At 42.8% G+C, this 18,578-nt stretch overlaps 1 protein-coding gene across 9 annotated transcripts in view; it reads right to left on the minus strand.

Annotated features, from left to right (window-relative positions):
• Nucleotides 1-18,578, minus strand: part of LOC132875716 (uncharacterized) — a 149,961-nt gene that overhangs the window by 125,441 nt on the left and 5,942 nt on the right. For 4 of the 9 annotated variants that reach the window (XM_060912695.1, XM_060912698.1, XM_060912699.1 and 1 more), the window contains exons 2-3: nt 3,374-3,502; nt 1,280-3,010 (exon numbers count right to left, since the gene is read on the minus strand). In XM_060912695.1, coding sequence (XP_060768678.1) covers nt 1,280-3,010; nt 3,374-3,473 — 1,831 coding nt within the window. In that variant the 5' untranslated portion in view covers nt 3,474-3,502. Of the gene's footprint in view, nt 1-305; nt 330-1,279; nt 3,011-3,373; nt 3,503-7,965; nt 8,172-16,817; nt 17,156-18,578 lie in introns of those variants that run through there. The other 5 variants (XM_060912697.1, XM_060912696.1, XM_060912702.1 and 2 more) reach the window with 5 other exon arrangements.

The raw sequence follows: 18,578 nt of genomic DNA on the forward strand, positions 1-18,578 counted from the left end.
ATGAAGAATTGAGCCTGTTTGGGGAGCAAAGGGAGGCTCTACCCAGTATTATTATCATGTTCGTACTGAAGTGCTAGGTGCACACTCCTAAGGGTGTGGCAAAAGATTCCAAATGGCACAACATGCTCCAGGCTCGATTGAGTTGCCTATTCTGGAGTAGCCTAGATGTTAAACTTATATATATATATATATATATATATATATATATATATATATATATATATATATATATATATATATATGTGGAAAAAAATATTTAAATGAAGTTCATGCAAAATAAATAAATACAGATGTGTGCTTTTTACCCTGGCCTAGTGGTTAGCGTGTCTGCCTCTCAATTGGGAGATTGCGAGTTCTACTCATGGTCGGGTCATGCCAAAGACCATCATAAAAATGGTACCTATTGCTGTCTGGCAAGGCACACTGCAATACAGATGTGAGTGGGGAAGTCAAACTCTTGTGGTTATCAGAGGACTATAACCCTAGCTGTATAGGCAAGAGGCCAAGGGCTATCGAAACGGAGATTGGCACTGCACCCATACACCTTAAATATTCAGTGAGTTTTAAAATTCAGATTTGTTTAAATTCAAATCTGTGTCACTTTGAGTGTTCACTGAGGTTACTTAATTAATATTAAAGTTATAAACTCCCCGCTGAAGGTATGTCACAGCATTTCACAGCAGAATAACACATGACTTTTGTACAGAACTGTCAAAAGCTTTGGGTGAGTGTTGAAAAGCATGTGCATTCATGAGTTTCGAATATCATGTCCTAAACTGCTAATCACGTCTTCATCCACACCCCTTTATTTATCATTAAATAACTCCTACAAAACACATTTATCATAAGTAAAAAAATAAAAATAAAAATAAAAATTGGGGGGCCATATCAAAATAAACTGAGGTTACAACAATATTCCTGAATATAATGTGTGGAGATGAGGCTTAAAATGGAAGTTTGGGTTCTTTGCCATTCAGTAACAAAAATAGTTAGTTCAGAATTGTACTCCAGCCAGCCACTATAGGGCCTCAGAGACTCTTTTGTTTCACGAGTAAACGAGTTTAAAGGGGGAAAAGGAAAATTATTTTTAAACCACCTGCTGGAGGTGAAAAAGCCTTCAATCTTGAATATGATAGAAAGAATATAAAGATTGGTTTAAAAAGATATATAAAAGAAATATCTAATTGAACATCAGAAATCTGATGAAAGTCGAATTATCTACATAGGAGTGAATTTTTGCTAAATTCAGGTTCATGTTATGATTACAGCTTATACTTACGAAATACACTCTCCTTTTCAACCACAGTGTGCTCAGTTGTAACAGTGATTGCATCACTTTCGACTGTGTAGTCAAGTTTCCCGACTGCTCCACATTTTATTTCATAAGCAGTGCCTTGTTGAAGATCTGTCAGTGTAACTTCATCATCTTGATTGACAGTGCAAATTTTCCAGTTTGTTTCTTCTTTCGTTTTGTACAATACTTTCCTCTCCAGTGTAGCAGAACATGAGGGGCTCAACTTTACTGTTATGCTGTTATCTGTGACACCTTTGGTGTTTGGACATGTTGGCTTTGATGGAGGAACAAAACAGATCGGTTCATTACATTCATTTTCATACACAAGAATGCAGGAACCTGGATACTCTGACATCGGAGGCACACTTTGAACAATAAATTTGGTGGATTGGCTCTTATTTGAGGTGATCAAGTTCTTAAAAGTTCTCAAATTATTCTTCATGCACCTGCACTCATCAGAGGTTGACATTTTTTCCTGAAAATCTACATGAAGTGGATTTTCACCGATCCTTTTCATCTTTGAGGGGTTCAGGTAGAGGTCTTGTTTGGTCATGAGGCAATCTGGGTGCTGAAGACAGGTAAAAGCATAAGAAACTATATTGTCCACCTTCAGGTCCAGCAAATATTTGTCTGTGTCATCATTCACTTCTGCTCCAAGGTCAAGGAGCTGCGTTAGCAGGAATTTTACTCGGTTGGATTGTTTTTCCTTCACTGTAATCCACTGCTGAAGATCCCTGCTATTAAAAGGAGATTTCTCATGGGCTTCTAGAAGTTCATGCACGGCACTTATATCTGATTGACCACCACGGATTTCTGGCAGGAGGAACCCTAGTTTTGTCATGAAATCTCGCTTGTACTCAATGCAAAAATGATGAAAATCTTGAAATTGATTGTGAAATGTGCTGAATGATTTTGCCACTATGTCTTGCAACAAGTCACCACATTTCATCGCTGTGACATTCAAATCCTCTATTACTGACTCCATAGCTCGAATAAGATCTCTAGTGACCATTTTTTGAAGTTTGGCTGCTCTTGAGTCCAGCTTGACCAGAGGATAAAGCCATACCTTCACTGGAACTGCACGTTCTCCATTCTGTCCAAGCATATTTGGAAGATCAGTGTAAACCTTTACAGCTTCTTCAAAAGTTGTTGGATTAGAGGGCAACATGAAATCGCCATAAAATGTACAATTCAGTTTTTTCACTGCAGCTTTCTCTTTGTCATTCAGGTTTAGTGCTACCTGTAACCCTGCAGAACAAAGCATCTTCAGTTTATCAACAGCAATATTTACTTCTCCCTCGATGCTGTTTTTGTGCTCAGATAAATTCACCTCTCTATCAAAGACAAAGTAGGCATCCGCTCCGTATAGCACTGCTGTAACCACGTGTGTTGCAACATCATGATCAAATACATAATGGTGATCCATTCTTCCTTGTGCTAGGTGGTTCATAGTCAGATGCTCAAACCTGGTGTTTGTTCTGGAGTGCAGCGTCAACCTCTCTTGTATAAATGACTTTTTATTGTCATTGAAATATCGGGCTGCACCACTTACTGAGACAAGGCCTCCCATAAGACTCAGTTTCAGTTCACCATCAACTTTTAGGTGCTCTGCCTTTTCTTGAATTGTGTCTGAAGTTGTAACTGTGAACTCTGTATTAATATGAGGACGAGCAACTGTATTGTTCTGCAGCTGCTCTCGATCCCAAAGCGTGATTCCTGCCAGTGATGACAAAGAATAATAATAATAGTTTAGTTCATTGAAACAAATATCTTTCTGGGGCAGAAAAATCCAAAACATAAAAAGTATGTAATTAAAATGGAAAAAGTTAGTGTTTAAGTAGTTAACTAACATCTAGAGTTAGAAGTGTTGCTCGCTTGTTACTACTACCGTAGCTATTACAACAGTAGCCTGTTAACTTTAAAGCTAATCACAGCTCAGGTGCTCAAATCATCAATTACTTACAGTTATTTTTGGATATCCTGTTACACAGATCATACGGTGTCATACAGTGGCATTATATTAAACAGACCAGTATTCAGTAAAAGAGCTGAATCACAATGAGTTACAAATTGTTTTACCTGGTACGATTGCATCTTTTCTGCAGTCATACAGCATTCCCAGTTGAAATGGTCTCCCCAGAGCTGCTATTTCTATTGTACCTTCTCCCACAGTAGTCATGTTGTAAGGGGCTGTTGTAAGCAGTCAGCCTTAAAAATGACACATTTGTAAGAAATGCAGGTGTGGAACAAGATAATACAAAAAACACTGCGTGTGTGTTCAGACAGGTGATTCTCATTTGTCTTATTACTGCCAGTCTATTTATGTATTTATGTGTCTTTCTTAGGAAGAGAGAGAGAGAAAGAGAGAGAGAAATTGTTTGTACATTTATTATCAATATGTGGGGACATGCAGGGATTGGGTTGTATGTTGGTGTCAAGTAATTATGAGATTGTAAAAAATACATCTTTCCAGAAGAGTCTGATTGGTATACTCTCCCAAAACATGTGCACTGTTGTTCCAATTGCCTGATCTAGGCAGCGTGTGCAGTCAGGCTGTGAGACTAGTTTCAATTTAAAATGTTTTAAAGGGGTATTTATTTGATATTTATGGGTTGATGTGCAAGATTTTCTGGAGACACTACTTCATTTTCCTATACAGTTTTCCCTAATGGTTCGAGACCATTTCTGTTCAGGATCGTTCCCCACATCCTTTCTACTGCACATTCCTTAGAGTTCTGGTGAAATAGAGCATTATAAATGTGTGTCACCTTCCCTCTAGAACCCTGTATTGGTCTGACCCATTTCTGCAAGGGGTGCTTTGACTCCAAGGGGTGGATTGACTCCAGGGTACCCTACAGTGGTGCTTGAAAGTTTGTGAACCCTTTAGAATTTTCTGTATTTCTGCATAAATATGACCTAAAACATCATCAGATTTTCACACAAGTCCTAAAAGTAGATAAAGAGAACCCAGTTAAACAAATGAGACAAAAATATTATACTTGGTCATTTATTTATTGAGGAAAATGATTTAATATTGCATATTTGTGAGTGGCAAAAGTATGTGAACATTTGCTTTCGGTATCTGGTGTGACCCCCTTGTGCAGAAATAACTGCAACTAAAGATTTTCGGTAACTGTTGATCAGTCCTGCACACCGGCTTGGAGGAATTTTAGCCCATTCCTCTGTAGAGAACAACTTCAACTCTGGGATGCTGGTGGGTTTCCTCACATGAACTGCTCGCTTCAGGTCCTTCCACAACATTTCGATTGGATTAAGGTCAGGACTTTGACTTGGCCATTCCAAAACATTAACTTTATTTTTCTTTAACCATTCTTTGGTAGAACGACTTGTGTGCTTAGGGTTGTTGTCTTGCTGCATGACCCACCTTCTCTTGAGATTCAGTTCATGGACAGATGTCCTGACATTTCCCTTTATAATTCGCTGATGTAATTCAGAATTCATTGTTCCCTCAATGATGGCAAGCTGTCCTGGCAAAACAGGCCCTAACCATGATACTACCACCAGCACGTTTCACAGATGGGATAAGGTTCTTATGCTGGAATGCAGTGTTTTCCTTTCTCCAAACATAACGTTTCTCATTTAAACCAAAAAGTTCTATTTTGGTCTCATCTGTCCACAAAACATTTTTCCAATAGCCTTCTGGCTTCTCTATGTGATCTTTAGCAAACTGCAGATGAGCAGCAATGTTCTTTTTGGAGAGCAGTGGCTTTCTCCTTGCAACCCTGCTATACACACTATTGTTGTTCAGTGTTCTCCCGATGGTGAACTCATGAACATTAACATTAACCAATGTGAGAGAGGCCTTCAGTTGCTTAGAAGTTACCCTGAGGTCCTTTGTGACCTCACCGACTATTACACACCTTGCTCTTGGAATGATCTTTGTTGGTCGACCACTCCTGGGGAGGGTAACAATGGTCTTGAATTTCCTCCATTTGTACACAGTCTGTCTGACTGTGGATTAGTGGAGTCCAAACTCTTTAGAGATGGTTTTGTAACCTTTTCCAGCCTGATGAGCATCAACAACGCTTTTTCTGAGGTCCTCAGAAATCTCCTTTGTTCGTGCTATGATACACTTCCTCAAACATGTGTTGTGAAGATCAGACTTTGATAGATCCCTGTTCTTTAAATAAAACAGGGTGCCTACTCACACCCGATTGTCATCCCATTACGTAGTGGATGTTCATTATGTCTAACTATTGCAAATATTTTAAGTTCGTTTCTTAGACAAGTATATTTTTTAAGTTTGTTACCTTGTTAACAGTTTCGGCGAGAATCTCCCGCCTTCTTCAGAAACAGTCACCAGATGTCGAGTGGTGACGTGCCTTATCAGCTGATGTTGCGTGCAGGAGGCGTGAACGTCCCGCCCAATTTGACAGGTAGTCCACGCCTCCTGCTGTCAGGTCGCTCCTCCAGGATGGCAACATCAGCTGATAAGGCACGTCACCACTCGACATCTGGTGACTGTTTCTGAAGAAGGCGGGAGATTCTCGCCGAAACTGTTAACAAGGTAACAAACTTAAAAAAATATACTTGTCTAAGAAACGAACTTAAAATATATGTCATCCCATTGATTGAAAACACCTGACTCTAATTTCACCTTCAAATTAACTGCTAATCCTAGAGGTTCACATACTTTTGCCACTCACAGATATGTAATATTGGATCATTTTCCTCAATAAATAAATGACCAAGTACAATATTTTTGTCTCATTTGTTTAACTGGGTTCTCTTTATCTACTTTTAGGACTTGTGTGAAAATCTGATGATGTTTTAGGTCATATTTATGCAGAAATATAGGAAATTCTAAAGGGTTCACAAACTTTCAAGCACCACTGTATATGCTTTCATTGCAGATCTCAGCCACAGATAGAGGATGTAGGAGGTACCTGACAGATCATATTCTTGAAACACACACAGTACAGTATCATCAATCAAATCACCGAAAATAGAGATTATTTTATGAGCCCACAGGGGAAATACAATTGGTTTCCCACCTAACTGAAAGTGATAACTATTCCATAATGGAGCGCTTTTGTGAAATACACTTGTTACACATAGTATTTTTTCAGTTTTTTTCCCCAAACATCAACAGAGTTAACTATGATATTTCCATAATGAAGCTGGATATTTCTTTGTCCTATGCCTGTATAGGGTGAGTGACAATTTTTTTATTTGTCTGTACTGAACAAAGTTGAACTGACAAAGTATGAGTGATCTAGAAATGTAAGTCCTCTGCCTCACGGATCGGGGAGTGACAGTCACTGACTCAGAGAGAGCTGTTCAGAGATGTTTCTCGGTTTCCTGAAAGACAACCATGAGTACATATCCACTTTCAAGAGCGTTTTGTAAGGATATGATTGGAAAATGTAATTTCAGGAAGCTGAGTTTTCTGGATGTGATAGGGTAGCTTCAAGGGGTGATGGAAAATTACTGATCAGGATTGCCTTATGAAAAACAGAGAGCGGATAAATGAGCAAAGATAAGTGTGGCAATGGGGGCGTGGCTGAGCGCCAGTTTGTAAATGGAGAATGAGGCTGGGGAAGGTGAGTGGCAAAACAATCACATCTGTGTCAAATTAATGGTGCATGTGTGTGTATCTTGCAGTGACAGACAGCTGGGGGCTTACATGGAGGGAGCTTCCCTGCATGCCATGTTTGTGTGTGTGTAAGAAAAACAGCACTTAAAGCTGAAAAGCATGAATAAAATTTTCCCTGCAAGTAACACACCTGTCCCAGTGCTTCAGTGTTCCACCACCCACAAAGATAGTGTGACAATAAGTTTCAAGGATTTAACTGAAAGAAGGTTACAAGCATGCCAAACAAATATCTCTGTCAATTAGTCGTCTCATCTGTGTGGTTTTACATGTACCACCTCTCTTAGCCACCATAGAACTTGTGAATCATAGTGTCTTCATAGCTGCAATCAGGCCCACCGACAGGGGGGGACAAACGGGTATGTTGTCCCGGGCCCAGGAATGGGGGGGGGGCAGAACTGGGCTCTCATGAAGTTGCGATTAAATTATTTTATTTCATTTCAAAATGTGTTGATTTGCAATTTATTATTTGCATTCAATAAATGATTTCTAGGTCTTTTGCCTTTATTGTCTTTGAAAAAGGCGTCAAGAACCCCCTACCACCCCTAATGCAAAAATGGTTTGGTCTGACTCTTTGATTAAGGGGAAAAAAACGACATCGTTCGATCATAGCGCTTCGACAATCAGCGTGCGTGCCATTTGCCAACATGCACAAGTCAGGAGCACAGAAAAGAAAAGAAGAGAGAAAAATAGAGGAAGAAACCAAGAGACTCAGGGGCTCACTGCATAAATATTTAAAAAAAGATTCGGATGATGCAGCAGGTACTAGCAAAGGCAGTGGGGCAGCTGAGCCAGCATACATGTCAACCTATACAGAATGTCCGTATTTTATACGGATTTGATTCAATAAATGTAGTATATGGGCGTACAAATAAAGTTATACGCTGGGTGCGATTTGCTGGGGGGGATGGTGGGGATCATCCCCCCCTCTGGTTTTTATCTCTGCTGAAAAAAAATCCTCGGGGACAACCCCATCAATAAAACAAACAAACCAAAAAAAAAGTTGACATGACAGGCATGTTGTGACACAGTTTTCTATGGTCTACATTGCACTCACTTTCAAAATGACCTGAAGTGGCAGCTTTGATGTTCACGAACGTCCCCAGCAAATAGATACATTGTAGATAATAACAATATCCAGAGTGTGAACGTGGATTTAGCGCCATGAATCACATCCTTATTGATGAGCGCAACAGAATGAATGTATCCACACTGACAGCCTTCTTTTCCTCGCGGTCAATGGGTCAGACGTGCGTTCCTTCCCTGCTGAGAAATTCGCAGAAATGTGGATTAAAGAAGGGCGAAACGCGGCGGATAGCGCACCGACGGGAAAGCAGAAAAGGCCACATGAACTGCGCCATCAGAGCAAACTGTTCATTTAGTATTCATGTATTTTAGTGATTTTCGAGTCACTGTCCATTTAATCCGGAGGGAGAGAAACATCACAGCAACGCGACAAGCAATGCGAACTTTGTTGTGTGTTAGTGTTCGTGTATTTAGTCAGAGAGATAGGAAGATGAATTTACTATCTCTGGTTTAGTGTTTGTTTTCATTTAGTGTTATTCATTTGATATCATCGGATGTTATTGAGCTGTTAGCCTATTGTTACCTTAATTTTGTGACGTTTCATGATTAAAAAAAAAAACCATCCCCCTTCTGGTTTTTTGACAAATCGCACCCTGGTTATACGGATTCTTTAAAAAAAACTTCAATATTTATTTAGAGCTATAATCAATTCCCATGATGATAAAAGAGCGCATAACATTTACAAACGTACTGTACACCACAGACAGCCAGTAAAGAGTCTTATGAAATCGCGCGTTATCTTGTGGTAGCGAGACTTCGTTCCACTTTTGATCATGCGCACACCGCATTGCGAGAATCCCGCCAACCGTGAAGTCATAGACATACTGTACAAACATAGATGCCGCCTTCTGCGTAGAATCATACGTCATCCTCGCCACCATATTGGATGTGGCAAAGTGGAGATTCTTCAACCGTGTCTGGTATAGCGTCTAGACAGTAGCCGAGAATAAAGATGCCTCATTCATGTGCTGCGTTTAACTGTACCAACAGGTTTACCGTCCAAACGAGATCACATGGGATTACCTTTCACAGGTGAGACTGGAAAAATACTTTTCATTGTATTTGGTCATTATAATGTAATTTTACGAACAGATTTTCCTGACTTTGTGGCTAATATGAAGTCTCGCGCATAATAGCCGCTCGGTGAAACCTGTCTCCAAACAACGAAGTATTTCCTTCGTAACTACGCTGATAACACTGTGTTTTTGTCAAACATTGGAGCTTTGTATTCATTCTGAAGGTTTATTGTTATTAATATTGAATAAAAAGTAACTGGGACATATTGTTAATTATCATTCAAATTTTAGGTAAATTATGTTAATTTGCATCTTATACGGATTTTATAAGGGAAATATGGATTTTGGAGGTTGGTTATACAGGTTTGATTGACCAAAGGTTGACATGTATGAGCCAGGTAAGACACAGCCAACTTTTTCCAGCCCCATAAAGTAACCCCAACCAAGGCATGCGCGGCACGCAATTCATGTTACAAACGAGGGGAGAGTGAACACTGAACACCATATCAAACGCACAGGGCATTGAATCATTTCATAACCACAACGGCTTAATAACATTGTGTTTCATATATCTGACTGAAGCTAAGAATATTCACATTAGCCCGCAATCATATCCCGCCGCTTCTCGAGCAGTGTGTTCTTCTCTGCTTTTCACACTGGACAGTATGCACGCACAGTATACTATGTTCGCCCCCAGCCCTGCCCGAAATCCCCCGTCCATCACTGCTCCTTCAAGAGCACCCCAATCGCGTGATTATAGTAGACTATCCACGAGTTTAGGAAGGCATTGTGGGGGCTGTCGCATGCAGGCTTGGGGCGTAACGGAATACATTTAATGGCGTTCGGTTAAAGGATACAAAATAACAGTAACCGCTTATTCCGTTACAGTACAGGGGGGAAAGATTCAGTGAACCAGTTGAATGGCTTTTGAATACCTGTCATTTAAGGGTTGGAGTGAGTAGAGACTGGGATAAGAGAGGTGTGTGTGTGTGTGTGGGTTGGCCAGGGGGGCCCATTCAGAGCATTTTGTCCCGGGCCCAGCCAAAGCTGTTAGCGGCCCTGGCTGCAATAGTCTAATTTGGAAAGCAGTGGTAAAAATTGAGCTTTGGAACCACAAGGCCTCATGTCAGCTTACAGTAACAACAGAAAATATCAAAAGGCAAGATATTCATTTCAATGGTTTAGATTCTGTCTTGCATAGAGACTTGGAGAGAGCCCCATCTCTTCAGATCATTAACCATTTTCCTTTTGACACTATAAAAAGTTTTCATGAACTATTTTATAAGCCTATAGATTGGGAAATATCTGTGTGCCTGTGTGTGAAACTGACATTTTTGAGGAACTGGAAAATGAACAAACCACTTGAATCATTTAACTGCTGACATCCATCCATCCATCCATTATCTGTAGCCGCTTATCCTGTTCTACAGGGTTGCAAGCAAGCTGGAGCCTATCCCAGCTGACTATGGTCGAGAGGCAGGGTACACCCTGGACAAGTCACCAGGGTATCGCAGGGCCGACACAGAGACAAACAACCATTCACACTCATTCACACCTACGGTCAATTTAGAGCCACCAATTATCCTAACCTGCATGTCTTTGGACTGTGGGGGAAACCAGAGCACCCAGAGGAAACCCACACAGACATGGGGAGAACATGCAAACTCCACACAGATAGGCCCTTGCCGGCCACTGGGCTCGAACCCAGGACTTTCTTGCTGTGAAGTGACAGTGCTAACCACTACACCACCATGCCACCTAACTGCTGATATTTTCTTTTCAAATGTGTCTCCACCCTGTTTTACCCAGGCCCACGCGCTGTTCAATTTCTGGCCTTGCTACTAGAACCCACCAAGATCAAGATACTCGTATCTTGTAGGATAAAACCAGAAAACCATGTGTATGTGTTGCATGTTTGAGGCATCTGGTTTTTTTTTCTTCCTTCCTGTATTTATAGCACATTGTTGGCCACCATTGGAAACAGCCAATATACAGGATTGTTGAACAGGTTGTTAAGGCAGAGGGAAATACAGTAGTCCCTTATTATGACTGCTGAGGGTGGCACGGTGGTGTAGTGGTTAGCGCTGTCACTTCACAGCAAGAAGGTTCGGGTTCGAGCCCCGTGGCCAACGAGGGCCTTTCTGTGCAGAGTTTGCATGTTCTCCCCGTGTCCGCGTGGGTTTCCTCCGGGTGCTCCGGTTTCTCCCACAGTCCAAAGACATGCAGGTTAGGTTAACTGGTGACTAAATTGACCGTAGGTGTGAATGTGAGTGTGAATGGTTGTCTGTGTCTATGTGTCAGCCCTGTGATGACCTGGAGACTTGTCCAGGGTGTACCCCGCCTTTCGCCCATAGTCAGCTGGGATAGGCTCCAGCTTGCCTGCGACCCTGTAGGACAGGATAAAGCGGCTAGAGATAATGAATGAACCCTTTATCATCACTGTTACCAGTGAAATTGACCATCAACCTGTCCTTACAGAGGGGGAACAGGACAGGAAGACAGGGATAAAAGAGAAACACAGTAGTAACATGAGGAAAGATGAGGAAAAAAGAACACCCCCCCACACACACTATGCTCCTATCAGGAGTACAGTGTGGGAGCATTTAAAAACCTCCGCACAAGCACACAATAACACAAGTACACTTTAAAACATGGGACTTGAGGAGGGGAGGAGGTAGAGGTAACCCAGCACAAGCAAGCAGCCATCCATTCCTGCAGCCATGCAAGCGGCGCTGGTCACGCACCCACTTGTCACACTGGGGGTGAAAAACAGCGACCGTGGAAAATTGAGGAAGGAATGCGAGAGTGTCTCCCAGCAGTGACCTTCTGGGGGAAATGTTGCCCCAGCAACGGCCTTGATCGAGGCCGGTGCTGTTCAGGGAGCCGAATGTCGATAAGATAGAGATTGTTTGGTCTTTCGAACAGACGCAGTCTTTACACGTCCATATCGTCCATTCTGTTCAATTCAATTCCATTTGGTCTCCGAAATTATGGAATCAATTTTGTGCCAAAATGTTCATACAATACTTTTGAAATATCAAACAAAAATGACAAATCAAAATACAAAAAAAAAGTCAATTTTTTCAGACTGGCAAACAAATTATTCGTGTAATTGTGCAAAATCAGTCTATTACTCTTCAGAAACCTTTTATTTTTGTTCCATGTCAAGGCCTAGGGGACACCTTGGCAATAAAAGAACAATCAAAGAGAAAAAAAGAGCAGCCGCCTGGATGTTAGAAGCCGAGCCAAAAAGAAAACAAAGGAGCCTCTCCTCTGGAACGTCAGCAGGGCACTACTTATAGAAAGGCAACACTCCGCGCCGGTGTTGCCAATTAGATGTTAAGACGACACGCCCACAGCTGCAATACCTGTAGTAAAAACTGAGAACAATTGCAAATAGCCCGCTAGGGCCGTCACCCCCCCCCCCCCCCATAAAAGGGATCCTCCAGGATCACAAACAATGTGGGGACCAAAGAGGATTAACGAACAACGTCAGCAACTGCTCAAATCATTAAAAACATCAACTTGAATACTTAAATCAGTATTCAATAAATTCAATTACACTATTCAATATAACAATTCCAAATCTCATACACACAATTTACCAATACAATTTTTCTAATAATTTATCCCATCCAAATTACCAACCAAAAATGTTGAGTTTACCCAACCTATAAACTGCTGTCCAGAATTCCGGGCCCTGAAAAATAGACAACAGAATAACACATTACTCACACAAACACTAGGGGGCAGGAACACGCAACAGCGCGTCCGCTGTCACGTTAGCCTTGCCCTTGATATGAATAATCTGAAGGTTATAGGGCTGGAGAAATAAACTCCAACGCATTAAACGTGCGTTCGGGTTTTGGAGGGAATTAAGAAAAACAAGTGGGTTATGATCACAAAATACAACAATGGGTGTCGTACTACCTCCAAGGTATACTTCAAATGTTTGCAAAGCCCAAATCAAAGCTAGGGCTTCCTTTTCTATAATCGAGTAATTTAGTTGGTAAGAATTGAACTTCCTCGAAAAATAGCAAACCGGGCGTTCAACGGCATCATCATCTTGCAGTAAGACGGCGCCAGCACCGACCTTACTCGCGTCTACTTGCAGCTTAAACGATCTATTCATTTGAGGAGCTGCAAGAAGAGGCGCAGAAGTGAGGAGAGACTTTGCTTTCTCAAGCGCAGACTGACAGGCAGACGTCCAAACGAATGAGCGACCCTTTTTCAGCAAGGCCGTCAACGGTACCACCACGGAGGAAAAGTTGGAACAAAAACTCGGTAATAACCGATCATGCCAAGGAACCTCATAAGTTCACGCCTATTAGATGGAGGAGGAAAGGCATCTATGGCGAGGACCTTAGCGCGCACCGGACAAACAAAACCCTGACCAACAGCCTTGCCCAAATAAGTCACTGTTGCCCTGGCGAACTCACACTTCGCCAGATTGACAGTGAGATTGGCCTGGGCAAGGTGGGTAAACAACTGACGGAGACGGTCAAGATGTGACTCCCAAGTATCACTAAATATTACCACGTCATCCAAGTAAACTGTACAACCCTCCAAATTCACTACAACTTGATGCATTAATCTTTGAAACGTGGCGGCTGCGTTTCTTAAGCCAAATGGCATCACTTTGTATGAATACAAGCCGCTAGGTGTAATAAACGAGGACACCTCACCGGCGCGCTTAGTCAACGGTATCTGCCAGTACCCTTTCAACAAGTCTATTTTTGTAACAAACTCTGCTGAACCAATTTCATCCACACAATCCTCCATACGAGGAAGTGGGAATGAATCAGGCTTTGTTACAGTATTTAATTTCCGATAATCCGTGCAAAAGCGGTTACCCCCATTCGCTTTCTTAACCAAAATACAAGGACTGGTCCAGCTAGACCACGACTTTTCAGCCAACCCATTGTCCAACAAATACCGCACCTCATTTTCTAAGAGTTGTCGCCTCTCACCCGACACTCTATAGAAATGTTGCCTAACTGGGGCAGCATCCCCAACATCAATATCATGACTGATCCAATTTGTCTGCGACGGTGTATCCTCAAACAACGATGGAAATTCTCTAATTAACGCACTTAACTCCAAAGCCTGATCTGGTGACAAATGACTCAATAACAGAGGTAAATTAGCCAGTGACTCTGAGTTATTGAGTTTACCCAGCAGCACCGCATCGTCAGGTTCACAGACCGCAACCTCCTCCAATGCTGCCACTACCGGAGCAGGTGCGACGGAAGATGTAGGACAAGCGGCGCTGGCCCCATCCAGTGCCGCCACCACTGGACTAAGGGCAGAACTGGAAATGTTTGGGACTTTTAAAACACAATCACGATCATAGTAAGGCTTAAGTAAGTTGACATGACAATTGCGTACGCCTTTTCCGGTCTGGCGTGGATACTATGTAATTGTCATTCCTCTCACATCGCAGAATTTCATAAGGACCAGTGAACCTGGCTTGGAAGGGAGAATGAACTACTGGCAAAAGGACCATCATCTTATCCCCAGTTGTAAACGAACGAACTTTGGTTTTCCGGTCATAGATCCGTTTCATTTTTAACTGTGCCTTTTTTTAACTGCTTCATAGCCAGTGCGCCAGCCTGATACAAACGCCTTCGAAACCCATTGACAACCAGTCAATGACTCGGGTGGCTCACTAGTTACACAGTCATCGAACAGTGTTGACACCTGCCCTCTCACCGCATGTCTGAAAACCAATTCATTAGGGCTAAACCCAGTACTAACCTGTGTCACTTCCCTGACCGCTAAAAGCAGCCAGGGGAGACCATCCTCCCAGTCCCTGCCTAACTCAACGCAGTATGCTCGAAGCATAGACTTGTACGTCTGATTAAATCTTTCAAGCACACCTTGGCTCTGCGGATGTCTAGCAGAGGACTTATTATGCTTTACCTTCAGTACCTGCAATACCTGAGCAAACGTTTTAGACATGAAGTTGGTACCACGGTCTGACTTATTTTGGGCAGTCCAAAAATTGATATAAATTGAGATAAAGCTTTAACTACGGGCTTGACTGTAATAGAACGCAATGGATAGGCGGCAGGGTACCGTGTTACTTGGCACATGACAGTAAGCAAATATATGCAACCAGACTTAGAACGGGGTAACGGACCAACACAGTCTATCACTAAATGTTCAAAAGGTTTAAGCGCAGGTGTAATCGGCCTAAGTGGCACAGGCTTAGGCATTTGGTTTGGTTTTCCAGTTAACTGGCATACGTGACAGGTCTTAACATAAGATACCACATCACGTTTTATACAAGGCCAATAACAATGACGAACAATTCGGTCATACGTCTTTTTGACACCCATATGACCAGCATCATCGTGAGCAGTTGTCAAAACAATTTTACGCAGTGAGCATGGTACCACTACTTGCCACACAGAATCAAGACCGCTACAAGATAGACGTTTTCGCAAAAGTACTCCCTCTTTAATTACGTAGCCGGGGGTAATATCCCCGCTCTCACTGTTGGTTTTATCAAATAAAGGTTGTAATGAAGTATCTGCTGTCTGTGCGTCCATTAACCGCTTACGCGAGATGGAATTGGGCAAGCCAGTTAATAGTGACAACACAGAACTGTCACTAGCTGCCTGAACCGCAGCATGCTCAGCAGCCCGCGTTACAACCAAAACTGGTGACTCACAGGGAATCTGCTCCTCATCGCAAAAAGGCAGTAGATTAGGTTCCCAAGCAACCTCACCTTCTAGAGGCAAACTCTCCGCCCACACCAAAGATTTGGCCAAACCATTGAAACCCCATATAGACCCTTTTCAGTCACGTGACCTTCGTAAACGCGACCGCCATTTTGGACATGTAGTGGACTTCGGCTCGAATCAGTTTGAATGCGAGGAAGCCGACAAACGAAAAACATAAAAGAAAAAGGAGCGAGATGCAGAAAACACCTTCACCATCCAGCGACGTAGGGCATTTACAGGGCGAGCAGAGGGAGAGGTATTTGCAAAAATTGAGCAGGCTTAGAGAACGACGTTTACCTGCTTCCACCAGGATTGTTCACTGACGTACGGAAGTACACGAAGCCCTCGTCTTTACCTGACTTCGGCCCACATGATCTGTATACCTATGTCGTTAAAAACCCATCGCCATACACATACATGCCAACGTCCGAGGTTCCGGAGCGCGCTCCGGCTTGCTCCAGGAGTGCTCCGTCCGAGGTTCCGGAGCGCGCTCCGGCTTGCTCCAGGAGTGCTCCGGCCGAGGTTCCGGAGCGCGCTCCAGCTTGCTCCCCCTCAAATTAAGCAGCGCGGTCTGGCTTGCTCGCCCTCAAATTAAGCAGCGCGCTCCGGCTTGCTCCGGAGCAAGCCGGAGCGCGCTGCTTAATTTGAGGGCGAGCAAGCCAGAGCGAGCTCCGGAACCTCGGCCGGAGCACTCTGGGAGCAAGCCGGAGCGCGCTGTTTAATTTGAGGGCGAGCAAGCCAGAGCGCGCTGCTTAATTCTCGGACGTTGGCTCCGGCAGCTATTTACACTGGATCCGGTGTAAATAGCTGCCGGATCATAATTACAGTAAACTAGTACATGCAGTAAAGGAAAAACTTGAGACTGAAAGGTTTTAACAGTCATCCAAATGACTGAACGTAAACATTGCTACAGTAACATACCAGCTACTATGTTGTTGACATTAGCTAGTCAACAATAGCTACTACAGAAGAACAAAGAGGTTACAATGGGTTATTTTAACCTATTTGGTTACACACTCGCCGCCACAGAATGTTAACAGCAATGTAATGCCTTTTCTGGCTAATTTTATTCGTCTTACCTCCAACAAAGTGGTCACTACACAAGCGTTGGTATGCCGAGGGCTGCCAATCTGTTAATGGCCGCTATCCATCTTCTCCGTCGGGATCTGATAAAATGATAAACCTTGCCTTGTTTGTTGATGGTTACTACATCCAGGTGCACAACAATATAGTGGCATGATGGAAGTCTTGCTGAAAATAAACACTTTCTTTGCTGCCGTTCCTCATTGTTGGCTGTGGTAAACTACTGGTAGTACACGTCCAAAATGGCGGCCGCGTTTGTTGTGACGTCACGTGAAAAGGGTCCATAATGGAAGCGCAGGCCGCACTCCCACCAACACTTCTCTGTTGATTAAACCTGAGGATATATACACTTTATGTAACGGTACAGACACCACATTCATATCAATACCACGTGCATAGACAAATTGGCCAGAATCAGATTTGGACGAAAACGGTAATACCGATTGTAAAATAAAAGACTCAACGGAACCAGTATCCCTTAATATTTTAATCGGCATCTTTTTACCATTAGAAGTTAGTGACACAGAGCCAGATGAAATAAAAGGAGTAAAACTAGATTCGAAATTATTTCCAAGTTTATAACCAAGTGGACCAGACGTAGATACCGCCAGCACAGAAGGATGAACTACATCCCTAGCTGGTTTGCGGCATCTAAATCTGTTTCCATTTTTCCGTTTCAACTTCTCACACTCAAATTTCCAATGCCCCACCCCAAGACAATAGTTACAGGTTCTAGTGGGGTCCACGGTGGTCGAAGGACACCCAGAGCGAGGGTTAACGGGCGAAGTGGCAACTGTATACGGAACTGGGCGACCCCTGTATGTGCGATCACTACGGATTGTTGGCGCGTGCAGAAACTTAGTTTTGTGGATCAGCGCATAATCGTCGGCCAAAACGGCGGCTTCGGACACAGTTGCAACCTGATGTTCGCTTACATAAGTTGCAATGTCTTCGGGAAGACAATTTTTAAATTGTTCAACCAGGATCAGATTGGACAAATCTTCCTGGGATTCAACCTCCGTGGCTGTACACCAACGCTTGAAGTGAATGGACAACTCATCTGCGAATTCCACACAACTTTGACTGGACTGTTTATGCATACCCCGGAATTTTTGGCGATATGCCTCCGGCACCAACTCATACGCTTTCAATACGGCTTTTTTAACACACGAGTAGGTACAGTTATCAGGAGCGCCAAGCGCTAAATAAACCTGCGCTGCTCGACCGCTTAAAGTACATTGCAACAGTAAACAGCGCGTCGCATCCTTCCAATTATACAGATCAGCCACTCGCTCAAAGAGATTGAAAAACGTATCAACGTCGGACTCATCGAATTTAGGCAAAAGCCGAATGTTTTTCGTAATGTCGTAATTACTCACGACAGACTCGATTTTACCCTCTTCAATTAAGCCTAGACGCATACGTTCAAGCGCCAATCTCTCTCGTTCAAGCTCTTGTTTCCCCAGCTCGATATCGTGTTCCAACCTGCCTTTTTCAGCGAGAAACTCTTGCTTCTTCAGATGTTGCTTGCTATTATCAAGCTGGAGCAACAAGAGTTCTTTCTGCTGTTCGAATGTTAGGGCACTGGAAACTAATTCATCAAAGGGAACTGGAGACAAAATTTCTCTTTTCACCAGTTCCTCGTGAACAAGTGTTTTCACCACCGGCTTCCTCCTTTTATCATAACTGCTCAAGGGTACTTCATAGTGCTCAGCTAGGAGGATCAACTGGTCCTTAGTGAAGGCATCAAACGCCTC

Source organism: Neoarius graeffei, chromosome 28, assembly GCF_027579695.1.
Source record: "Neoarius graeffei isolate fNeoGra1 chromosome 28, fNeoGra1.pri, whole genome shotgun sequence".
Lineage (NCBI taxonomy): Eukaryota > Metazoa > Chordata > Actinopteri > Siluriformes > Ariidae > Neoarius > Neoarius graeffei.